This window comes from Alexandromys fortis, unplaced genomic scaffold (assembly GCF_014885135.2).
Source record: "Alexandromys fortis isolate MF-2015 unplaced genomic scaffold, M_Fortis_MF-2015_v1.1 scaffold_110, whole genome shotgun sequence".
Classification (NCBI taxonomy): domain Eukaryota; kingdom Metazoa; phylum Chordata; class Mammalia; order Rodentia; family Cricetidae; genus Alexandromys; species Alexandromys fortis.
In genome coordinates this window covers 1,846,318-1,872,818 of record NW_026068014.1, presented here as the reverse complement: position 1 = coordinate 1,872,818, position 26,501 = coordinate 1,846,318, and the positions used below count along the sequence as shown (strand labels likewise).

The window sequence follows — 26,501 nt, the reverse complement described above, 5'->3', positions numbered from 1 at the left end:
TAGGCAGCTTTTTATCAAAGCAAGTGATGGGCACAAAGGCTATTAGCAATCACAGTAGCAAGTGCTGTGGTGTGCTGCAAGGACACTCTTTTAAATACAGGTCTGTGAACTGAATACACCTTCCAAAAAGGTTTTTCAAGTCCTTTCCGTCCTCTCCTCCCATTTTACTCTACTCGAAATGTTTTGGATTTTTATTTGTAAAATAAAATTGCAGGATGCTGTTGTCAAAAGGACGATAACACCTCTCCCTGGCCTCTGTATAGGAGTGGATGGCTGCCAGTTAAAGCCACAGTGCCGAGGTTCGCAGCAAATAGTCAGGGCCCACTCTGTAACTCAGCCTGTTTGAATCTCCATTTGGGTGACTCAGTGTTCTGTCATTTTGGCATACAGGGGAAGACAGTAGACATAACCCAGTCTGGCAGGCTCTTTGTATTTGACAGTCTACAGTAAATCAGTTACGTATCCTTTTTTTAACCCAACATAGTACTCCCTAAATTTTCTCATGTTTATATTTCTCCCTGATTTGAGATGCATTAAGTGTTTGTACAGTTTTTGAATTAAAATATTAACAAAAGCTGTTTTCCAATTCCCATGACCCATATTTCCTATAGAAGACTTTGTAATGGTTCATTTATTCCTTACTTTCGCACCACGTACCCAATGTCTCAAATGAACGGGACTTTTGAGGAGATAAGGGCCTGGTAAATGTGGCAGGATATTCTCCAAAGTTTCCTTTGCCTCGTCAAATCCATCTTTGTTTTATCGAATTCTTGTTTAGCATAAACTCTGCTAGATGTTTCATGCTTTAGTATCGTGACTCGGTATTGGAATTTTTGCAGGGTGCTCAGGGTCCTCGAGGACCAGTGGGTGCTCCCGGACTCAAAGGCGATGGCTATCCTGGCGTGGCTGTAAGTGTGGTTGTGCCTTCTTTTTCATAGGGATAATTTAAAATTTATGCATATCAAATATACATATTTAGGCTATAGTATGATATATATTATATATCATGAACATATAATATAATTGACATCTTTGCTTCCTTAACCATTTATAATTTCTTTGTATTGGGAACCTTTGAACTCTATAAGCTACACAGTCCGCTGCAGCAGTGATGAAATCTTTCTTCCCTCCATCCCACGCTCTGTGTCCCTCCCTCCCTCTCTTCTTTTCCCCCTCCCTCCTTCTCTTATTCGTTTTCTCTCTGCATCCCTTCCTTTCTTCCTCTCCCCCTCCACTTTTCTGAGCATGCTACAAGGATGCTTATTCCCTTTCGTACTGTGTCACCTCAGGGACCTCGAGGAATGCCAGGACCCCCTGGACCAATGGGTTTACGTGGTGTGGGAGACACTGGAGCAAAGGTAAGACTTTTCAAGTAGGGCAACAATACCAGTTTCTGAGAAAGTACTTACAGGGAACCTTGGTAAGTGTGATTAACTTTTATCTGACACAATAGGAGAATAGTGATATATAGAATTATTGATGAGTTATTCACCCTTAACTATGGATTTTGGATTTCCTGGAAAACATGCCCATAAATACGTTGATTGACTTCTTCTTCTTCTGTACCTGGTCTGGGATCACCTCAGAGCCCTCATCTCTCCTTCCATCCTGCTCTTTCCCTAGCTTCTCATCCTGTCCCACAGCTTTCTGTCCTGTCTGTATGACGATGACGTCCAAGTCTTGAGCCTTCCTTCCTTAAGTTTCTTCTCATGTATCTAATTTTTTTACAGAGATCTTCTTTCAACTTCTTACAGACGTCTTTAACCTAACATGCAAACCAGAACCTCTACTTCTGACCCTGTGTTTCTGTAAAGGGCAGTGCTGTGCAGCCCAAGAACTTAGGCATCCTTGGTCCCTTCCTGGCCACAGTTTTCCTTTTCTCCGTTTCATTCTGACAGTTTCATGTTCAGAACGCACCTGCTGTCTGGATTGTTTCCTTCTGCAGCTTCCTTCAGACAAACCGCCGACATGCCTGGGTAACAAGATGGCCTCTCCCCTGAGCTTGACCCTTCCAGATCTGCCCTCCTCAATCAGAGTGAATGCTGTTCTTCTTAGAAGTTCTCTGGTGGCTTCTCTGGTCTTGGAGTGAAGCTCAGAAACCTCTCCCAGCCTTGGAGGCCCTTATGACCTGACATGGCTTCTGCCTATTTTCTCTTTCCTTGACATCCAGTCCCACTGGGCTGCTATCCTTGCAACTCTTTCATGCTTTCAGAGTCATGGCCAGATCTCAAGGCCTCAGCTAATATTTTCCCCCAGGCTCCCCTTACAAAACATCACCACCTCCCTTTACATGTGTCTCATGTGTAGACTGGATCACTCTCTGGGTGCTTATTTATTATTACTGGTGTTCTGTAAATTCCGTGAGATATAAGGTTTCTTGTAGGCATCCTCTTTGTAGTCTCTGCCAACCTCTTGACTCCAGAATTAAGTGTTACCACTCAGCTATAAAGTCTATTGAGTGAATGGGAAGTGAATGAATGATCAGGGCCTTTAAGGAGAGAAGTTTGTTTTTGATGACTCAGCTATTCACTTAGCTCTCTCATGCTTCTAGGTCATTGCAGAAAGATGGTGTGTGTGTTTAATGCTAACTGTTACCTTCCTCGTTGTTTCTGCTACAGTAATTAGCAGTGAGAATGCTTGTGTACCACTCCCCTATGATGCAGTGGATGCTTATGGATTACTCCCCTATGATGCAGTGGGAGCTTGTGGACCACTCCCCTATGGTGCATCGGGTGCTCATGGACCACTCCCCTATGGTTCAGTGGGTGCTCATGGACCACTCCCCTATGGTGGGTGCATCAGGTGCTCATGGACCACTCCCCTATGGTGCAGTGGGTGCTCATGGACCACTCCCCTATGGTGCAGTGGGTGTCATGGACCACTCCCCTATGGTGCAGTGGGTGCTCATGGACCACTCCCCTATGGTGCATCGGGTGCTCATGGACCACTCCCCTATGGTGCATCAGGTGCTTATGGACCACTCCCCTATGATGCATCAGGTGCTTATGGACCACTCCCCTATGGTGCAGTGGGTGCTCATGGACCACTCCCCTATGGTGCAGTGGGTGCTCATGGACCACTCCCCTATGGTGCAGTGGGTGCTCATGGACCACTCCCCTATGGTGCATCAGGTGTTCATGGACCACTCCCCTATGGTGCAGTGGGTGCTCATGGACCACTCCCCTATGGTGCATCAGGTGTTCATGGACCACTCCCCTATGGTGCAGTGGGTGCTCATGGACCACTCCCCTATGGTGCATCAGGTGTTCATGGACCACTCCCCTATGGTGCAGTGGGTGCTCATGGACCACTCCCCTATGGTGCATCAGGTGTTCATGGACCACTCCCCTATGGTGCAGTGGGTGCTCATGGACCACTCCCCTATGGTGCATCAGGTGTTCATGGACCACTCCCCTATGGTGCAGTGGGTGCTCATGGACCACTCCCCTATGGTGCATCAGGTGTTCATGGACCACTCCCCTATGGTGCAGTGGATGCTTATGGACCACTCCCCTATGGTGCATCAGGTGTTCATGGACCACTCCCCTATGGTGCAGTGGGTGCTCATGGACCATTCCCCTATGGTGGGTGCATCAGGTGCTCTTTTCTCCTGCCAGTCCCGAGGAGAACAAAAGATTAAAGGCCCTTGGCAATAATGAGCATCTGCAAGAGCTATTTTCACATCTGCCTCAAAATGATGGAATTTTGGGGGTAATTGTGAGAATCTCAGTGAGAGGTGTCACTGAAAGTGCCCCAAAAATGCTATATGTAGAACTTGAGATGATCTGATCAAAGTTTAAGTGTTTGAATCAGATCTTTGAAGAAGTCTTAATGTTGTCAACAAACTGTATTCAGATATTAAGTCAGTGTTTTCTTTAACACATAGCATCTAGCAAAACATTAAAATTTAATAAAATAGAAAGATTCAGTACATAGTATCATTACTTCCTGCTCCAAGTGAAACATTGGTAAACTCTTTTGTTATTATACTAAATATTTCCCTACAGGAAGCAGAAGCTTATTTCTGTTTAAAATAAGATATGAAATAAAATATGTTAAATCTGTACTTGACTGTGTTTGTGTTGTAATGGAAACATATGGGCATTGATATTTTCAAAGAGTAGCTGGTTATGAATATTTATAAAAGTATTATTATATTAAGTTATTATGTTACTGCTTCATTTTTAGTATTAATAACTACACAGATAAAGAACATTTGAAACTTAATCCTTGTGAATATTCTTCTCTGTCAGATTACTTAATATACAGACTAAGGTATTTTCTGAACGATTTTGTATATCATCACAATACTGCAAAAATCTCTAGTACTTTCAGATTTTTAATTATTTTTGGCAAAAATACTGACAAAAGTGTTCTTACTTGCAAAATTTTACCCTACCTTTTTGATTTTAGAAGTAGCAAATGTGTTTCCAGAAGGCATACTGTGAGCAAAACTCATCTTGGCCTCCAAATTGCTTCCAGCAGTAGAGGGTGATGGGGGAGCACACTGGAACCTACCTGTTTCTGTTCATCCTTCCTCTGAGCTGCCTTTGCCCTCTCTGCTTTGTCTTCTGTTTCTTCCTGTGCAGAGTGTGTCAGCCACAGGAACACCAGCTCAGGAAGAGATATTATGAGTATGAACTTGTGTTGGAATCAAAGAAACTTTTAGTCATAGATTTGAAAATAAAGACAATTCTGGAAGCAGACACTAGCTTTTAAATAATTTTCAAAATCATCTCTCCTTTTGCATAGAGGCCCTAAGTCTCATTTGGCCTTCCCTTCTGGAGAAGACTGTGAAAGCACACATATTCACAAACACATACACAGACATAAATGAGGAAAGTAAGGGAGATATTTGGAAAAAGTTGACTTTAGGTTAACTTCGTTCTTCCAATAAAGTAGAGATCAAATCACCAAAAATTGTCAATAAAGCAACAGAAGTCTAGTACCCAAATATATGACAAACCTTTCTGTTACTTTGAGTTAAAATATCAGAGAAATTATAAGTATCTAGAGGGGTGTGTGTGTGTGTGTGTGTGCGCGTGTGTGCGTGTCCATCCACATTTATATCCTGATATATGTTTTTCATTTAAACTCTGTGTAGTCACCTTAAAGCCTTGGCCTTAAGGCATGAACTTTCAAAACAAATGTGTTTGGAAATGAGGAAACTATTAAGGCTGATGATTAATTTATGATGGTTTATGTGATATTTAGTTAAGGTCACATGTGTTTAGCATATGACACAAACATTAGAATCAAAGTGTCTATGTTTCAAAACATATTAAAACCAATGCCTGGCATCTAGCACCCTGTGGAACTCTGCTTTCCCCTAGTGGAAAATGTTTATAGACCAGCACATTTTGGCAAGAATTTCTGAGTTATTTCAAAATTCTTATAAACATTTTCAGGGACAGCAGTAGATGTAGGTTTGAAGGTCTACCTGGGATCACACTGGGAAGAGCCAGAGCATTGGTCTCTTTCTGAGGGGAAAAAGCTCATTTTGTGTCCTGATGTCTCAACCCACTCTGATGGAAGTCATCCTAAGAGACCCAGCCCATCTCTGCCTGCATCCCTCCACCGAGCCCCGAGAATAAAAGGAATCCCCGTGATTTGAAGACAATTTTGAGGTGCTCTCAGATTCCTTTTAAGGGCTGCAGCTAAGTCATTGCTCTTCCGTCTTTCCCTGAAAAGCCAGGAGATGAGAGAGAACTGGCCCTCAGATAAGTCCCCGGCTTGGAGTTTGATTCTGGCTTTATTGAAATAAAATACTCTGAGCTCCATCTTGCCTGGTCCTCTTGTTCTGTTAGTGCCAAGGAAAGTCAAGGTATCATCCAAACTGGTGGAATGGTTTTATATAGACCAATCCTTTAAGCTAACCTAGATTTAGGGGCATTCCAAGGGCTACTTAGCTATCAAGTACTTGAAAGAACATCTGTCCACAGAAGGATTATTGGGTTATTATTATTTTTTGAATTATGATAATGGTTTTATAATTAGCATTTATTACCTAAATATTCCTAACATTGCATTTTGAACATTCCCCCTATTTTACAGAGAAGGAAATTAATGATCAGAGATTGAACAACTTGCCTCTTTACAATGTAAACATGGAATAACATGTGTGTTTTGTGTTTGGGAGGGCAGCTATGAATCTGATGAGTGACGGATGGAATGGAGGAACACGTTAGAGGAGGCAGAATGACTTTCCAGACCCCGGCGCTCGGTCTCCATTGCTGTCTGTCATCTGATCACTTTTCCATCACCAAAACCCAGGTTGTGTAAACTGCAAAGATACGCACAAACCCAACCCAAAAAGTGCTAAACACTGCCCCAAACTTTAAATATTGAGTATTGTGAATGCATCCTTTATTTGACAAAAGTGGCCCATAGTAATAAATTAAAATGCAAGTCTATGTGAAATTCCACCGAGTATCATTATTCTAAAAATGTTCCCAGAGTCTGAATTGCTTCTCTGTTCTCTGCAATGGCTCACATATGTGCATGCTACCACCAAGTCTTGGCGGAATAGAGGGCCAATTCACACAGAGATGCATTAGGAATCTGGGGCTTCCATCAGCAGATGTGGCCTGGACAAGGAACTCCATTTTGAACGGCCCAGACAAGAAGGGCCAGTCAAGGATGCAGGACTTGGAATACTAATATTAAGAATTCAGGACTCTAAAGCGCACCAAAACCCACTTCTCCCTAGTAATCGCCAAATCAGAGGAGGCAGGGAAGTGGGGGTGATTCTGGGACGGCTTGGAGGATGTATATGATCAAAACACACTGTCACGAAATTTTCAAAGAATTAATAAGGTTATATTTTAAAATGCCAAGGAATGAGCCGTAAGTTCACAACAGGAATAATTAAAGCCAGAACCATGAAGTTTGAAGGGTAGGGAGTTTGACCTGAGGTTTCTGAAAATGTCAGATTCAGGACCTGGGAAATTTGATGAGGTAACTTTTCAAGGCGGTTCCTTGAATCCTTGAAAGCTGAGCTGTTTCTGGCTGCCCTCGGCTTTGCATACTGCTTTCTTCTCTGCTCACTGTTTTCTGGGGTTACATCCCTCTTCCCTGGCATGTCCATATCACTGCAGCTCTGAAGACAAACACTAAACCCTGAACATTCTACCCATGTCGCCTTCTAGACCTTTTGTGTTTTTAGTGATGCAGGCTGTAGGAACTTCCTCCAGTGAAGAGGTGCAGTGAATATGTATAGTGTGTGTGTGTGGGGGGGGGGGGGCTTGTCTTTCCCTCTTAGGGCCAAAATGCTATCCTTGTTTGCACAATTTTGAACTCTACTGACTAAGAAAGACTTTCCCTTTCCAGGGAGATTCTTAGCACCAGAAAATGGTATGCTCAGTTTCAATGAGCTGATTTTGAGAAAAGGAGGAAATTACCAATAAACCTCAAAGTTCCACAGCAAGCGTTAAAGTTAGCAGGAACTGAGGGATCAAGTGCTTGAGGGTGGATATTAATTGTAGAGAAGTTGAAGTTTAAAGCCCGGAAGACAACAAGAAGGAAATGCAATAGCAATTTGAAAAGCTGTGCTTTCTGGATCTTTTGAATTGTTTCTGTATTCTCATGGTGATCACGCTGGTAACTGTCACTGTTTCCATGGTTGCATACTGGCCATCGCCGAGAAGTGACAAAGGGATATGATATCATTAGTCAACCAATTGTTCCATGACCCCTATCTAGGTGTCTGAATAAAGCCTCTAAAATTTCCACAGACACCCTGAGAACATGTGAGTACGATACTCATGAGTTACTAACCCATGGCATCTGCCAACAGCAAAGTTTGGGGTACAGGTGATTTGGGGTTAGATCCCTGCAAAGTTTAAGGTACAGGTGATCTGGGGTTAGATCCCTGCAAAGTTTGGGGTAAACCACAAAATCAAGGGGTGGCAATGAAGGGAGGGATGATAAAAAGAAAGCCTTAGCCAGCTGGGTATTTGTACAGGTGTGTGGACCTTTTATAACCCAGCAAGAATTTTTATAACTCAGGATATTTTGCTTACTTTTATATGACTAGCTTGATGTAGGAAAGGGCTTTCACAGCCACAGAGCTATGGTCTCTGCATTAAATAGCAGCCAGAGGAAGGCTCTGGAGACGGTGGCCCTTTTATATCTGGTTTATATATTTTAGCAGACATTAAATGGGAAACGGGCTCTGGGAGTCACACCTGGCTCTGAATTTCACCAAGCTGCATAGGCTTGGACATGTCATATGTCTTCTGAAGCCTCGGTTTCCTTATTTATCAAATGGAATAAGTCAATGTTCATAACATTACCAAGATAGTGCCTGAAATTACTTGGTGCATGATAAACTCCATAAATGCTCATTATTATTCATAATGATATTTATATTATAAGTCACAGCAAAAAAAATGCTGATGAGAGAAAAAAAGTACGTTTGGGAGTAGCTCATGATTCTCCTTTCTTTTCTTCCGTAAAAAAGTAAAAGTCTATGACCAGCCTAAGAACTTGCCTGTTTTTAAAGGAGTCAAAATTAACCTCATTGCAAGGTTATGGTGGCTAAAACCCTTGCTAGCTCATTCTCAGGAACAAGTGTGTATCACTCCTAAACATGGCCATTTCCAGTGAATATGACAGAGAGCTCCCCCACCTAGTGTCCCTTCAGTGGGCAATGAGAAGAGGAGGCATCTGAACAGTTGTGTTCTCCAGGGAGTCAAGGCAGATAGCTGTAGAATTTGGACTGTGTGATTACAAAGCTTGTGGTGTGGTTACCAATAGAAACCCCAGAATTTGGTATTTTGTTCCTTGTCTCCTAGTACAAGGGCTCCCTCTGCAGGTTCCAACACCCTCTAACGTCACACGGCCAATTAAATCCATTATTAGAGAATGGTACTCTATCTACGGACAATAAGCCTACTCCTAGAAAATGCCACAGATAGACACACTTGTGCATAGGTCCTATTTCTGTGCTGTAGCAGAAGCAGTGGCATTGAGTGACAACATGAGACTCATACAATCACCTGTCTTCCATACCCCAGATGTCAAGGCTTGCAGGGGACTCTTGGCCAAAGGGACAAGAGACATAACACATTTAAGATATATTTTCTCTATCATCATGGTGAAATGCTGTATCTGTCTATTTGTGGCTCATAGGATTCCTGATATTGTTGTTTATAGAAACTATACTGCACACATATGTATGAGGGCACGTGTTCCTTTTTTAAATTTTATGCATTGGTGTTTTGCCTGTCTGTGTGAGGGTGTCATACCCCCTAGAACTAGAGTTACAGACAGTTATGAACTGCCATGTGGGTGCTGGGAATTGAACTCAGGTCCTCTGGAAGAGTAGCCAGTGCTCTTAACAGCTCATCCATCTCTCCAGCCCTACATGTACATGTTTTAACATGATCTGTAAAAGTTGAGAAGACACTTTTAACCACAAGGAAAATACCATGCGTTAAGTAGTGGCATGTCAATTTTTTTCTTTCAAAGAATGAGATTAAAAAAGACCATGCCTTCATTTACAACTCTTTAAAAATTATATAACATTTGGTACATACCAAGAACACATGAAACCTGTGCAAACTCTGTCTGCGAAGCTCACTATCTATCCGTGCACCTCTCCCCTGGGGCCATTCTTTTTAAAAAATTCATTTCAATGATCTATTCTTTTCCTACAACACTACAACAATACTGACTCATGGTCAATGGTGAGATTTTTGTTGGATATTGTTCATGAATTTAAGCAAATTTTGTTGAAACCATTTATTATAGCATTTAAAAAGTCACGTGACAAGCTTTTGCATACTGCTTACACCTCAATTATCAGTATGTGGGCTGCAGCATTTCCACTGTACCCCTACTTCTCTCTCCGCTGCCTTTTTCTGAAGAAAGCCCCAGACATCATCCACATCAAGATTTGCTATTTGTCTCTCAAATAAAAGAATTTCTTTTCAAAACATAGCTGTGGAACTACTATAAAACCTAAACACACCAACAATTTCTTACTCTAGCAAATATTTAGTGTTCAAATTTTCCACTTTGCCTCATGAATTTTTTATGATTGTTTGTTCAAATAAGTTGGGTCTGCGTGATGCGCACACATTGCATTTGGTTGAGGTATCGTTCAAGTCTCTTGAGATCAGTTTATTCCTCCTCCGCCTGTCCTTGTACTTCCTTCAGGAGTATGTTGTTTGTATCTGAGGCGTTTGCTGACCCTTTCTTTTATCCTTAGGGTTGTGGTTCATGTGTTTCTCTTCCTGTGTTTATAAACTGTCAGGCATAGCTACCTGTTCAGACTGGAGCCAGGTCCAGCTTTTCTCAGCCACCTCATTCCCAGGTCAGGTGGTGTGTTCCACAGAGGCGGCACAGGTGTCCAGCCCCACATGACTAATCTGTCCACCATATCCTGGGACAACAGACTTGATGAGCAACCCAGGAAAGGAAGCCATCAATCACGCCTATTTGACAATGTACTTAGTGATTCCAAATAAAACTTGTATCGCTATATTTCCTGCTGTTCCTTTTTGTCGGAGGATATTAAAACCCTGACAGATAAAAGCCCCATCTCTCTTCAGATAGAAGCAGCAACGAGGTAAACTGGCCGGATGTAGCTGGAGGCCCTCACACAATACAGACACTTCCTTTAGGGGTATTTCAGAGGTTCTCAAGAAAGGACAGGTCATAGAAATGTGTCTGACACAGAGTATTCATGTTCTCTGCTTCCAGCTCTTTGTATGAGACTGATCCTTAAGCTGGGGGAACTTGAAGTCACTCAGGGCTGGCAGTCAGTAGGAGAGAGGTGTTGAAGACATGGTTAGCACCTAGAGCCTCAAAAGCACGCTAGTACTAGGTGGTAGAGATGGAGCTATGTCGTGTGGACTTTTTCTGAGGAAACTTGAACGAATGTCTGCTCATTCCAGGGAGAGCATGATGACAGAAATAAATTGTTGCGTTCTGATGCAGTTTGGAGCCCCAGTGAGTTTAGCAGGGATCCAACTTTCGGAGTGTGAATGGAGAATTATTTACAGGATCTTGGGCAACTTGAGGATGGATACACCACCAAAAAAAAAAAAAAAACCAAAAAAAAAGCAAACAAAAAAACAAAACTTTCTCTCAGCAACTATGGCAAGAACTGTCTATAAATCCTTTGGGAAAAAATGTAAGCTGTACAATTACCCAAATTGTTTAATTCTATCTTAACACATAGTAGAAAGACAAAGGTCTTGGGACATATAGGTCCAAAGCCTATAAAATAAAATAAAAACAATAACTTAAACAATTAAATTTCATACGTATGATGTCTTACCTGCATGCAAGCTCGTGCTGGGAGAGGGAGTCAGATTCCCTGGGGCAGAGTTGCAGACAGTTGTGAACTGCCATGTGGGTGCTGGGACCTAAACTTGGCTCCTCTGGAAGACCAGCTTGTGCTCTTAGCTGCTGAAACATCCCTCTGGCCCCTCCTTTTTGTTGTGTTCATAGCTTTATAGAAACATGTCTCCTCATAGAATTCCTCTTTTGGGGCACACGATCCAGTGAATTTTACAGTAAAGTTTAGTTTACAACTGTCTTCGCAGATCAGCTTTCAAACATTTCCTTACCCCATAGGATCCCTCGTGCTTATTTTATGATGAATTCATGTTCTTAATTCTGGCCTCAGGCAACTACTGGGGTATTTCTGTTTCTATCGATTTTTTTTTTGACATTCAGTAATTGGAATCCTACAGTCTGCCCATATCTATCATCAAGAGCACTGCTTCTGATCTGTGTTTGTATTATAGCACAAATCCGTAGTCTGTTTCTTACAGGATTTTGTCTACTCATTCACTAGACAATGGGCATAGGGTTCTTTCTAGTTTTGAGCTATTATGAATAATTCTGCTAAGGACTCACATTTGTGGGACTTTGGGTATAATGTACTCTTCTTTTCCTGGAATTTATGCTTAGCAGTGAAATCACTGGTTGGGTGGTATGTACATGTTGGGCTTTTTGAGCAAGTGCTAAGGTTAGAGGGTTACTGCTTCTCCACCCCTCTCAGCCCAGCCCATGTGTGAGTAGCTGGGTGGACCTGCACAGCTTTGGCTGTTTCCTCGTTAGCTAAAGCAGGAGTGTAGTGAACTGGCGTTGACCAAGTGATCGCCCTGTGCTGGGCCTTGTGGATCACTCTCCCATTTCGCTCCTATCCCTATGAAGTGTAGATATCATTGTCCACAGGCCTGGTGAATTTGCTGAAGTTCAGAAGAATTATTTCAATGAATCAGCCTGGCGATAGAGGATTGTTTGAGCATTAAATGATATATTATCTTGGCATGCAGAAATTGAAGAGTGGAGAGGATTTTATTTGTGTCTCCTTTAACAATGCCATCCCAGGAAGATCTGACACCTGCTTTACCACGTCACACCTTGGGGAAACAGCAAGATCTTGACAGAGTTTTCCCTGTGATCATAACCACTCCTGTGGCCCAAGCATCACAGAGTCAACCCCAAGTCAAGTAGCTTTATTTTAGTTGAGGAAATAACAAGAGCTGCTCTTCAGGATGTGGCCATAGCTCTTCGTGGCCACTTTTTTTTTTATCCTATTTTATTCGTATTTCCTCTACTCCGCTGCTCAAAAAATCAGTAATTACTTTTCCAGATTCTAGAGAAGCAAGTTCTGAAAGAAGCACACATTAACTCTGCCGAGGAGTTAATGAGCTGATTGATCTGAAATTAATCCTTTATCAGGAAAGCGTGCACACGTGACGAGAAGAAAGAGAAGTGCGCACGCAATGTCAAAACAGCGACTGATTTAGGTGAAGTGGGCTCAGACAATTTCTTAGAAAAATTCAAGGGACTTCAAAATTTATAAATTGGTCCTAAAACGTATATTTAACATGGAAAGTTATGTGTTATAAGTGTTTAATTGGTAACTCGTTATTCGTTATATCTTTTCAGGGAGAACAAGGGGTCAGAGGCCCTCCAGGTCCTTCTGGGCCTCGGGGCATTGGAACCCAAGGGCCGAAGGTGAGTCTTCAGGTCTCATGTGAGTGAGCAGCAGGTGCCTTCTGGGGCATCCCTACTTGCAAAACTCTAGACAAGAAATGCTATCAATTCAGAAACTGTGAGCACACCTTGGCCACAAATAGTGAGTCAACAGCTGACTCGATGTAATGAGTGTCGGTCAAAATCCTTACCGAATCAGAAAGTCAAATTCTCTCAGTACAATTGTGAGGTGTTCTAAATATTTCCAGGTTTCTCAAGGCTGTGCTATCTCACCAGGAAGCAAATCCTAGCTGGCCATGTGGTATATACCGCTAGTCCCAGCACTTGAGAGGCAGAGGCAGGAGGATTGCTAATTCAAGGCCTGCCTGTGCTACATATCAAGTTTGAGTTCATCCTGAGCTACATATAGATAAGAAAAAAAATCACATCTTCGCTTGGCTAGATGCTTCCTGAGTGGCCTTTTAGCAGGTCACTGGCTAATGTATGTGCTATATAGTATATCTCCAGCCTCCGTGTCGGAACTTGGAGCAAAGACCAAACATCATGGTTCCCACAGAAGGTTGAGAGCGGCTTCTTTCCATGACCGTTTCCTTTATTTCTGTGTATCATTTGCTTATCTCTTCTAGCTTGGTACTTATCGATTCTTTAATTCTTCTAACCCAGTGTTTCTCACTGAGGGGGAATTGTCCTCCTCTCAGAGCCACTAGTGGGGCACCTAAACTATCACAACTGAAGACATTTTGGGATGTCTCAACTCAAGATGACACTGACATCTACTGGATAGAGTTCAGGAGTGCTGTTGAATGCCCCCAATGAACAAGATGGCTTCCACAAACGGAGTTATCGCAATCAAAATGTTCATATCTTTGTGAATTCAAAACTGTATATCATTATATTACAGGAACCTTTATGAAGAAAGTCATAAATATACTGACTTTTCTTTTTTTCTTTTTAAACTGACTTTTCTTATAGGAAAAATTATTGTGTGAGTTTTGATCAATATCCCCTGACACTATGTGTGTGTATAAGCATATATATGCTTGTGTTTATGCAATCGCACTGTGTTGTTATGTGTGTATACACATATATATCTTTATGTATATACAAGCACACATGTCTGCCAGTGTGTGTGTGTGTACATGTAGAGGCCAGAGGCCAGCCTTAAATATCATTCCTCAGAAACTGTCTACTTTGCTTCAGAGACAGAATATTTCATTGGCCTTAACTCACCAATTTTTGCCAGCTGTTGAGCCCCAGTTTTGAGAATACAAGTACCATACCATGCTTTTTCATGTGGGTGCTTACACAACCGGCACTTTATGAACTGAGCCGTCTGCAAGCCCTTCCCCTGACTTTAGTGTTCCCAGTGAGCTGGCACTCCATATTAAAAAAAGAACATGTTCTAGCCTGCATAGAATCTGGCCTCAGTGGTTTTAGAACTTGATGTGGGCAGCCTGGGGTGGAGACATCTAGATTTACCAAGCAGAGGTCTCTGGCCTCAAGGAAGCTGCTCTTCCTTGCTTCTTTTCCTATACTTGGGTTATCCATAAAAGTTTGTGCTCTTCCTTGCTTCTTTTCCTATACTTGGGTTATCCATAAAAGTTTGTTTATAAGCAATTCAAGTGGCCTAAGAATGTTTAGAACAGCATAGCCATAAGTGAAACAGGAGCTATATTATGGCAAGGGGATCTAATCAGCTAAAGTAATAATGAAGCCAAGAGCAGTGATATGTTCATTTTCCCTCCCTAATCTTCCTATACTTTGTTGTAATTATTCTTTTCATAGGGTGACACTGGGCAGAAAGGCCTGCCTGGCCCTCCTGGTCCCCCTGGTCATGGATCACAAGGAATTAAAGTAAGTGAATCTGATTGCTCTGGAATCATCTCTCTAATCAGTAAGGTAATGAGGAAAAAAACCACGTGGCTTCGTTACAAAATACAGATTTAGTGAGAGGGTCGCAGTTAGAATTGCACCCAGGATTTAGAGACAGCCTCCAGAAGTGAGAAATGGAGCAAGTACAGTCTTTGTAGACACCAACCACGACACACATTGCTTGGTGAAGCGTTGGACTGTTCAGTGGTTTAAGAATCTTTGGAGTCTCGCCTAACTGTATGGTCTCCATCTCCCTAGAAGCTCTCTCACCTGCTTCATCTGAGGACTCTTTATAGCCTTAGGGACAGGACTTGGGGAGGTAGGGCATTAGGCTTGGGCAGTGGTGGGGTGTGAAGGCAGAGGGAGTGGGCCTTGGGGGTTGGATTGGCAGAATTTGCAGTTGTAGTTTGCAATGGGAGCCTTAGGAGCTGTTAGAAGCCATGGGCCCCAACATAGATAGCTATTTTCCCTAACTGGACTGGTACGGAGGCGCAAGGAATAATTAGACACAGCTTACACAGTCATCATGGAAGGGCATCTCAGGGTTCTCTTCTCCTGAAGATCTCTCCGCATTTATTCTCCAAACAGCTTTTATACCAACACATAAACTGAATGGGAAAATACACCAGACCTGTCTCCTAGGTAACCATGTGAACGGCCTTTTGTCACATCCGTATCTACCTGTCTGCTGTGTATGCTAGCTGTCATGTAGGCTTGAATCAGCATCTCTCTGAGGCATCCTCCAAATTACAAAGAAAGGAGCAACAACATCCTGACCTTTGTTAGGCAGAGACAGCTTGTCTGCAGGGCTATGTGACCACCTCAGATGGGGCCTATGGCTTTAGTGCCTGGCTGCCACACATAGAAATATGGGCGTACAAGGAGCGTCTGGGATAACATTGGTACCCTGGCATGGAGGGTTGAAACTCCAACTCTGTGGTAGTGGTTGAGAACTTCCCAAACCCTCCAGAGGCTTCTCCTGAGCAGCCAGAGTGGCCATTACTGCGCTTGGCCCCAGGTCTTTGCTGCTGGAATCCACAGCCCCCTGCTTTCAAGTACTTTGTATTTGCTTATGAAAAATACGTTTATCTAATGAGGTGGATTTCTCAGGGTTTCCTTGTATCTAAGTAGAAAAGCTTCATCAATTGCAAACTAATTATGATGTAATTTCAGACGTTTTCTTTTCTATTTCTAATATGTTGAGTTCCTTTATAAACTGTACCACCTCTCCTATCTATCCTTCTTCATGCAGCAAATCAGTATTTATTTATTAACCCATGAAAGAGAGTAATTGCTAATCTATAACTCTAGATAATTGAACTTCATTCTAAATATGGAACTATGTTAAAGAGTTGTTCTCAGCTTTCCTAATGTTATAACCCTTAATACAGTTCTTCATATGGTGGTGACTCCCAACCATAAAATTATTTTTGTTGCTACTTCATAACTGCAGTTTTACTACTATTATGAATCGCAGTGTAAATATCCGTGTTTTCCAATGGTCTTAGGTGATTCCTGAGAAAGGATCTTTTGACCCACAAAGGGGTCACTACCCACAGGTTGAGAATCAGTTATTAAAAACAAACTTTCAATAGCATAACTTAGTAAGCAGGAGACTGAAAGCACCTAAAACAAATCTGAAACCCTATGTTAGATTTAAGCTACATATTTCTGCATAGAAAATCAAGAATAAAAATCATTGAATTGGTATTAATTTTCCAATCCAAACACAATATCTAAATTCTTCAGCACGGATCTTTTAAGTAACAGTTGTTCATCTGTCAACCTGAGTGTCTAAGCACACATGGGACAGCATACTGTTGGTAACATCGGGCACCGGAAGACAGAGTGGAACGCCTCTTATTTACAAACTACATCACTCCGCTGCCCATCCTTAAATTCCAGGGTTGGAAGGTGGTAATGTCCTATGGACATTTTTGCAAGAATTTTCTTAAGAAATGTGGGGCTGGAAAGATGGCTCAGCAGTTAAGAGCTGTGGCTTCTCTTCCGGAGGACCTGGACTTGATTCCCAGCACCCACAAAGTGGCTTGCAACTGTCTGTAACTCCAGTTCCAAGGAAACTGGCTGCATGCAACTGGTGCCCAGACATGCAGGCAGAACATCTATATATGCAAAATAAAAGTGATTTAAAGATGAGCAAAAAGAAAAGGAAGAAATATATATGAGTCCTTTGGTCTTGTTACCAACATGAGCTCAGTTTCTGGTGCTACAAATCTATCACCTTCACTTCTAAACTCAGTGTCCATTTTCTCTTTTCTATTATCTGGGTTTATTTCCTGTGTTTACACTGGTGCACCTCAGTTTGCATTCAATTAATCCTTCTTGACCAAGCACGACTCATCTGTCTTTGCGCCTTTTCTTCTGTCCTTCGGGTCCATGCTCACGTCTACCCTGAGCAAAACTAGGTCACAGTGCCTGGCCTGGCATGGATGTAACTCTAAACCCAATCCGCCACACCCCATATAAAAATCCTATCAGCAACAAGACTGTGTTCTTCCTCCACTTAGGGCTGTGACCTTGCTGCTTGCCAGGCTGAGCCCCAGAGCTTCCTTAGACATGTTGGTTTGCTGGTTTCCAGCTAGCAGCAGTGCATGAAGCCTTCCCTCAGCATGCCTCAGCATTTTTCTGACCTGCAGTTAGAGCATCTCCACAGAGAGAGAACTCAAAGATGGAGTTGGCCTTTGAAGACAACATAATAAGTGAAAATTTTCTTCATTTATTATGACCATTTCTTGACATGGTTCCCTTACTTTTCTAAGAACTTTGGGTCAATGAAGCTTACACCTGTGGTTTCTCCTGCCCAAAAGTCTTGATAAGAGCTTGGTCGACACTGGGGCTTGAACTACGTCCTGCTTTCCTGTAACTTCTCATCCATAGGGAAGATAGGACCAAAGCTCCAACCACATAAGAGGCAGCTGCAGCCTCGTTGTGGCGCAGGAATGTTGGATCCTTAGTCATGAGGCGGTAGGACATTCCAATAGAGAAAGCAAGCAAGGGGCAGAGAGGCAGCTCTCCCAAGCTCTTCAGTCTGCTCAGGAGTTAGCCTTCCTTGTTGAATCTGTCTCAGGGTCCTGATCAGCCAGACACTCTGTTTCTCACAGGATCATGAGGTGTTTAAAGTCCTTCCTGACCTCAGCTTGTGCTCTGAGTTCTGCTGTGACTTTTCCTATAAACATATCATTTTTTCATGGAGACAATGCACTTCTCTGCTGCTGGTTTCAGCTCCTCACTTAGACTTGGACAGAACTGATCCAGCCCGGCTGGTGGACTTCCTGTACACTATGTCTGGGCAGGGTTTCAGGCCTGGAAAGTTTGCTAACAGCGTTGAAACATTCCCATAATGACTTGCTGGGAATTTGGTGAATGCTGTCTGACAGAGGCCTTAGTGTCTGCAGAGATGACAAACAGTGATTCTTGCACTGCTCACACTGTCACCAGGCTAACAGACATCGCCCAGGACATTTCAGGGCTGTAGATGAAGGGACTCAGTCAATAGTGGTGGGTACTCAACCAGCTTGAGAACTCTGAATTGGGCTTCTCTACTTCCTGAATATTTCTTATCCACTTTAGCTTCTTTCTCTGAATAATGCGGATGCTAATATTGGTTGTACTAGTTTACACCAGGCTGCAGTGTGTTGTTGACCCCAAAGTGTGTAATAGCTCAGTCCAGTGTGGGTTCACGGTTAGTGGGGAATCTTCCTCCGAGAAGGATGTCTTTCCTTCTGGCTTCCCCATTGGTGCTGGCTGGTCCTCTCTACCACTAACTCCCCACAGACATAAAGAGAGGGTGAGGAATGGACACACCTAACTATTCTGGCTAGGATGGGACACATATGCTCTCTTCTCACAGTTTTGTTGCTGATGTTGTTTTATGGCTGTATGACTTGTGGGAGAGACATAAAAAAGGTAGCTTGACTGTGTATCCAGGAAACAAAAATAGCCAAAGTGCAGTACTAATAGTGACCATTCAAAAATGTTGAAGTTATTTGTTACTCTGAAGTATGCTGATGCTTTCAGAAGAAAACGAAAAACATGGATAGTCTCCGCAGTGACTCGAAGGTATCCCATATACTGTGAAGTATAGTACTTAGACTTACAAAAACTGAGTTCAATGCCATCATTTCACTTATCTCACAGAAGACATAGTGGAGTCTTCATAATCTTACTTAGAGCAGGACGATGAGGCTGACTTAGAGATTTTCTGAGGAGCCAGCTGGGATCCTGTCAAAAGCTGGAGGAAGCTTGGGATGGGGAGTGGAGGACCAGGGGAAGAGGGACAGGGCTCTCTTGTGTCTATAGAATAGCCAGGCATAGAAGAAGGGGAGCTGCAAGAGGGTGTCAACAGCTGGCATTAAAGGAAAGGGTACAGATAGCACAAATGGCCTCATGTAAGGAGGTAAAGAGGAGCCAGTAGCCAGGCCCATATGGGAAGTCAGGGCAGTTTGGAATCTTGAATTACTTGGAAGGCCAGCAACCTTCTTGAGGCTGGAATGGCTGTGGTAATGTCACCCTAGCTTACAGGGCCCAGTGCAGCAGTCCCCAGAAAACGAACAGCTACTCCTGCTTGACATCTCTGATTCAGGAACTCAGGTTAGAACACAGAATTCTAAACATCTGGATTCCAGGTTTAACTTCATGCCATTTTCTAGGTGCATCTGTATTGGTTTGTATCAATTATGTTGAAATGACTATTCATAAACCTCTAAATTTCCCTTTTTAGGGGGTTATTCTTGATTTTTTGTACACTTTTATTTTAGTATTTTTGTGTGTCTTTTATTTTTTAGGCATTTTAATTAAACTATAATTGCATCAGCTTCTCCTTTCCCTTTCCTCCCTCCAGTGTGTGTGTGTGTGTGTGTGTGTGTGTGTGTGTGTGTGTGTGTATGTGTGCTTTTATGTATATAGATGTAGTTTCAGGGCTGGCCACTTTGCGCTGGGGACTTTCTGGTCTGGGGCTTGTACCTGGGAGAGGCTAATTCTCCCCCTCTCAGCAGTCATCACTTGCCTGTAGCTCCTTGTCAAGGCATGGGACCCTGTGCAATTGTCCCCTTCTGTGTAGTATGTCTGTTGATAGTGGTATTGTTTCAGTCTTGTCTAGGTAGTTATTTCTAGGAAATGCTGTTTCACAGCAGACTTCCTTCTGTTTGACTCTTCCAATCTTTCTGCCCCATCTTCTGCAGTGTTCCCTGAGCCATAGCTGCATGAGCTATGCTGTAGATGTACACAGTGAAGCTGTCTCTCCCCCCCCCTGTGATCCATTGATCTCTACATTGTATACAGCCATGGTTTTCTGCCATGAAGAAAGGCTTCTTACATGAAGGGTGTAGCCACACTCATCCATGAGTACAAGACTTAGAATGTAGTTAGGAATGATGCTGGCTAGCAAAATGGTGTAGTAGATTCTCTTCTAAGATCTATGACTCGCTAGCCCCAGGATGTTGGCTAGGTTTCTAGTACCAGACATGATTTTCCTCCTGTTGAGGGGGCCTTAAGTCCCATTAGACCACTGTTGGTTAGGGTCTCTATTGCTGTGAAGAGACACCAGAACCAAGGCAACTCTTATAAAGGAAAACTTTAATTAGAGATTTAGTCCATACCATCGTGGTGGAACAGGCTCGCATGCAGGCAGACATGGTGCTGGAGAGGAAGTTGAGAGTCCTGTATCTTGCTCAGGCAACAGAAGGTGATCTCAGACACCTTGGGCGTGGCTTGAGCATTTATGAGGCCTGAAAGCCACCCCCACAGCGATGCACTTCTTCCAGCAAAGCCATACCTACTCCAGCCTTCTAATAGTGTCACTTCAATGAGCTTATGGGGCAATCACATTTCAAACTACCAGAGCCATGTTCTGCACCCTTAGGGATCTCTTGCCATGCTGGTCATTGTTCAGGTTCATAGGCATCACATCTGGGTATATTAACTGCTTATCTCTTGGAAGCTGGCACAGTATTTTCTAGTACTGTGAAACTGGATTACAGGAAGGAGGTTTTCAGGTTAGATCCAGCATGAATAAGCCGAGACCTGTGTCCTACATGTACAGTGTCTTCAGCAGCAGGGGCTTAGCTTCGAGCTCTGAGAGGCAGCAATAGCAGCAGCCATGGTCTGCATCGTGTGGGGAGTCACTCGGACTTTAGTGCCAAAACTTCCTGGTGTTTGAGCTTAAAACTTGTCTTTCCCACTCTTGTAGGCAAATAAGCAGCGGTGTAAGAAGTGGAAACTAAAACCAAGCTGGTGATGGTACCGTCACTTCATTCAGTCTTCATCCATTTCAGAAATCAACTAGAAATAGTAAATGATACAGTTAACCGCGTGGTGTAGGGGTGTGTGTGTGCACATGTGTGTATGTGTGCGTGTGTGTTTATGCACATGTGTGTGGGCATGGGTGTGCATATGCACATGTACTTGTCTTTGGATTAATCTAGGATGCTTATCCTCTTTGTTATTTTTGAATTTTTACACTAATTCTCTGACACAGACAGAGAAGTTAAACCCACAGAAGCCCCTGCATACATATGCCTATAGTCACAGTAGTGAGGTGACCGTGGCAGGTGACTAAGAGTTTGAGGACAGCCTCAGCAACCTAGTGAATCCTGCCAAATGAAAACCAGGTGAAGTTTCAATGTTTCCGGAGTTCAGTATTTGGTGATTATACCTGCCAAAAAGTAACTGGCAAGGGAGGTACAGCCTAAAATTTGATCCTGGTAGCCAAAGTTCACACACCTCCTGTATTAACAAGTGCTGCTTGTTGGTTCTTGGATGTCTGGCTAGCTTAGATCTGGAATAATCACACAGAAAATGTATTATTTAAATCAGTGTTTGGCCCATTAGCTCTAGCTTCTTATTGGCTAACTCTTACATATTAATTTAACCCATTTCTATTAATCTGTATATTGCCATGTGGCAGTGGCTTACTGGCAAAGTTTCAGCATGTCTGACTCTGGCGGCTCCATGGCTTCTCTCTCTTTATCTTCCTTCTCCCAGCATTCAGTCCAGTTTCCCCCCACCTACCTAAGTTCTTCCCTATCAACAGGCCAAGGCAGTTTCTTTATCCATTAACCAATAAAAGCAACACATAGACAGAAGGACATCCCACACCAACCTCTTTTTCATGTTGAAGGCATTCCCACATCTTTATAGCATTAAAGTTTCTTCCTAAACTAAATAGAAGATAGTACGAGCACCAACTGCACTACATTTGGTCAGGCTGCTGACATCAGGGAGTGCTGGTGTTAGGTGGGATTAGCTCTGAATCATTTGTGCTTTTCACTTGCTAGTTCACACTTGCATGTTCTTTTGAGCCAAATCCTTTTTATTCTTAGTCCAGCCAATGAGGTAAAGGATGACTCTGCCCTGCTTTATTCCCCTTCCCCTCTTGTTCTCTCCACCCCCCTTTCTTCTCTTCTAAATCTGAGGATATTATTAGGTGATTCTTTTTATTTCAATTTCATTTTACCTTCCTTTCATTTTTCTTTTTCCTTTTCTAAGATTTAAGACAGTGTCTTACATAGTCCAGGCTGACCCTGAGCTCCCAATGCAGCCAGGGATGGTTTTAAATTTTGAATCATCCTGTCTCCACCTCCCAAGTGCTGAGGTACAGGCCTGCAGTAGCAGGCACCACTTGCTTTCCTTCTCAGGGGTCATTTCTCTAGATCAGAGCTGGCATGAAAGCTTGGAGCTCTCTTGTTAATGGAGACTGAGTTGTTACCTCTGGCTCATTGTGAAGGATGAGAGTAGGGAGTGGGGTTCATCTGTTTAGTCAGCAAAGCTCTCAACAGTGATCTGCAACTATCACCAATTTGCTTACCTACCACCACACTCTTTCTACTGCAATGAACGTAAAGAAAAATCAAATCCCAAAGCTCTTTTTGTCAAAGTTAATATGACACCCTTCTCCAAAGTCTCACAAAACTTCCCAATTCAAAAAAAAAGTCAAAACAGCTGTTGACTTGATCGTAGAGATAGGCAACTGTACAATGCATGTGCTGCATGTGCTAATGCTGAATGTTAAAAAAAGATTTGAAATAATGTCAAAAGTTAGAAAATTATATAAGATATTTCTTTTGAGCAGGTATATATTTAAAAAAAAAACTCCATCATGCTATAATAGTGTATCATTTATGACAGGAAGCCAGGGAGAACTCCTCCTTTCTCCCCTCCCCATCTCTGCTTTCTGTCCCCTGTCTTCCTATCCACCCACTGATACCTGTCTAATGTGTCAAGAAACAGTATTATACACGTATCCCCTTCGTTTTTTGTAACAGATAGCATCCCTACAAGCCCAAGTTTAGTAGAGGCATGAATCTAGTTCTTTTAGCTGCTGCTACTCTCTTTATAGCCCATGAATTTTGCTATTAAAAATTTATAAAAAAAACTTTATTCTTTCATCAGTGCCTGGTAGCCATTTATTAGTGTATATTTTCCTCTCTGCTTTTAGCAAAATAAGAGGTATTTTACTACTCACAGCTGAGAGCTCCTAGTGAGAGCTGGGGCCCCCTGATGCTCTCCAAGTTCAATGTCCCTTTCTATTCAAAAGTTATTGTCCTAGGAGTTAGGGAACTAGAGCAGTCCTAGGGCCACCCAGAATTGTTCTTCCATACACTTCCCTGGACCACTCAAAATATAGCTTGCATCTTCTTGTTAACCCTCAACTCTTGAAGATGTGGAGTGTTCAAGGAACTCCTTTCCCTGGTAATACAACACTGGAAGAGACTATAAAAAGCAGTTGTTTTCCCCAAGTGCAATGAGTGACCTTTGAGAAGACTGTTAGAAATTTCTTAGAAATTAGAGCAGGATCCAGCTGGTGCCGAGGCTGGCCGTGAATGAGGCTGTACACCCACGTACACATCAACAGGCACATCAAGCTCCCCTGGGTTAGTTTACTAAAGGCTGTACTCTATTGTACTAAAAGCCCCTCTGATCAATTGGTGAGCCATCCACAACCTATGCTAACACTATTGCTCTTTCAGACACCTTAAGAAGGTTATAGTAGTTGGTTTTGAGTATTAGCAACTTTCTATGTGTGGCGTCTCATTTGAAATATAAATATGAGGGAGGAACTTAAGTTCTAGGTCAAGGTCATTAGAATCTCTAGCAAAGGAAGTTATAATTTTATATAAGAACTCATAGTTCAAGGTGGCAGACCATACAGATAACTCTGGAACAATCTTTCCTTCATCATGTGAAGAATTCTCTCAGTGCAGTTAATATTCTTGGGATGGGAACCTTGAGTAGCCGTGAAGAAACCAAAGTCTCTCTGCTCCAGACAAACTGAGTGAGAAGACCCAACATCACACCAGGGAGAAACCGAGGCACTGAGACCAAAGTCTCTCTGCCCCAGCTGAGTGAGAAGATCCAGCATCACACCAGGGAGATACAGATGCACTGAAACCTACATAGTGCCTCTTTGAGATTCAGAGCAGGAGCAAGGAAGAAAAAGAAAGAAACAATATTAGTTTTTGACAATCGTATTTTTCACTTTACTAGTTTGGAAATTACACAATATATTTCCCTCCTCTTCTACCATTTGCTTTTGATTAAGATATGACATTCAGTCCAGCATTGATGGCGAACACCTTTAATCCCAGCACTAGGGAGGGAGAGGCAGGTGAATCTCTGTGAGTTTCACAGAGGTCAGCGTGTCTACAGAGTGAGTTTCAGGACAGCCAGGGTGGTTACACAGAGAAACCTTGCCTCAAAATACCATATCAAACAAACAGGGTATTTACATCTACCCTGTGAGACTCTAAATTTGCCTTTCCCCACACTGTTAAGGGAGCAGGCTCTCATTCCTTACCCTGCTCTGACACTGTCATTTCATATCTTTCTTAATTTTTTAAAAATTTATTTTGTATACCAACCACAATTTCTTCTCCCTTCTCTTCTTCCTTTTTTTCTAACCCCTATCCACTACTCAGAAAAGGTAAGTTCTCCCATGGGGCATCAACAGAGTCTGACACATCAAGTTAAAGCAGGGCCAAGCTCTTCCCTCCCCCTGCATCAAGGCTGAGCGAGGCATCCCACCATAGGGAATAGGTTCCAAAAAGGCAGTTCACGTGCCGGGGACAGATCCTGGTCCCATTGCTAGGAGCCTCACAAACAGGCCAAGCTACACAGCTGTCACCCACATGCAGAGGGCCCTAGGTCGGTCCCATACAGGCTCCCTAGCTGTTAGTCTAGAGTTCCTGAGCTCCCAAGAACTTGGGTCAACTGTCTCTGTGGGTTTCCCCATTATGATCTTGATCCCCTGGCTCATACTATCCCTCCTCCCTGTCTTCAACTGGCCAAGTGCTTGGCTATGGCTCTTTGCATCTGCTTCCATAAGCTACTGGGTGAAGGTTCTATGATGACAATTAGAGTAGATTACTGGATGACAATTAGAGTAGATTACAGGAGAAGGCCAGTTCAGGCACCCTCTCCACTATTGCTAGGAGTCTTAGTTGGGGCCATCCTTGTAGTTTCCTGGAAGCTTCCCTTGCACCAGGTTTCCCCCATAATGCCCCCCCTCTAACAAGATCTTTCTTTCATTGCTGTGTCTCTCCATTCCTCCCCAAATACCTCATGTTTCCATCCCCCATTCTCTCCCCTCTCTGCCCCCAGTTTACCAAGGAGATCTCATCTATTTCCCCTTCCCAAGTGATCCATGTGTCTCTCTTAAGGTGCTCCTTGTTACTAGCTTCTCTGAGGCTGTGGATTGAGCCTGGTTATCCTTTGCTTTATGTCTAGTATCCATTTATGAATGAGTACATACTGGGTTTGTCTTTCTGAGTCTGGGTTACGTCACTCAAGATGATATCAATTTTTTCTTAGCAAGACAAGATTTTATTTCTTGAAAAATATCCTCTTTATTTAGATTGATCCATGCATTTATCATTCTCCTTAGTCCATTTTATATCTCAGAATTGGAACCACTCTCCTTCCACCTCAACTACAACTGAGAGCTTTCTTTAAAAAACAGGTCTGTCTGAACAGCTCTCTGCTTGCTTTACTTGAAAATATTTTTCTTCTGAAATATCTTCTTAAATATTTTCCATGTGTAAAATCTAGATATATAGATTTTTCTCTTGGTGCAAATAATTTTCTCTGACATTTGAAATTTATTACTGATCTGAAGAAGTTGTCATTAGTCTGTTTTTTATCCTGGTAATTGTCCTTTTCTCTGTTTTTGGAGGGGTTTCTTTTTCTTTAATTTGTTGTTTGGATATAAGACTGTATTACTAGGTATATATTTGATGGAATTCTTAATTTTTATACTATATCTTTTATTATTTCTGGAAGATTCTCTGTCATGTCTTCAGACATACATTTGATTCTACCTTCCTTCTCCTTAGCCCCTTTTAATTGTCCTCTGGAACTTTGGGTGGTTAGACCTTTTGTACCTGTGTGCCTTTTTAAATTTTCTGTCTCATCTTTCTGAGCTGCACTGTGACTGGTATTTTTCTAGTCTGTTTTCTAGTTCCCTGGAAAAAATCTTTCTTTCTTTTCTTTTCTTTCTTTCTTTCTTTCTTTCTTTCTTTCTTTCTTTCTTTCTTTCTTTCTTTCTTTCTTTCTTTCTTTCTTTTTTCCTTCCTTCCTTCCTTCCTTCCTTCCTTCCTTCCTTCCTTCCTTTCTTTCTTTCTTTCTTTTTTCCTTCCTTCCTTCCTTCCTTCCTT

At 42.5% G+C, this 26,501-nt stretch overlaps 1 protein-coding gene across 1 annotated transcript in view; it reads left to right on the top strand.

Annotated features, from left to right (window-relative positions):
- Positions 1-26,501, top strand: part of Col28a1 (collagen type XXVIII alpha 1 chain) — a 163,891-nt gene that overhangs the window by 89,596 nt on the left and 47,794 nt on the right. The window contains exons 24-27 of the mRNA XM_050162310.1: positions 840-908; positions 1,290-1,358; positions 12,913-12,981; positions 14,746-14,814. Coding sequence (XP_050018267.1) covers positions 840-908; positions 1,290-1,358; positions 12,913-12,981; positions 14,746-14,814 — 276 coding nt within the window. The remainder of the gene's footprint in view (positions 1-839; positions 909-1,289; positions 1,359-12,912; positions 12,982-14,745; positions 14,815-26,501) is intronic.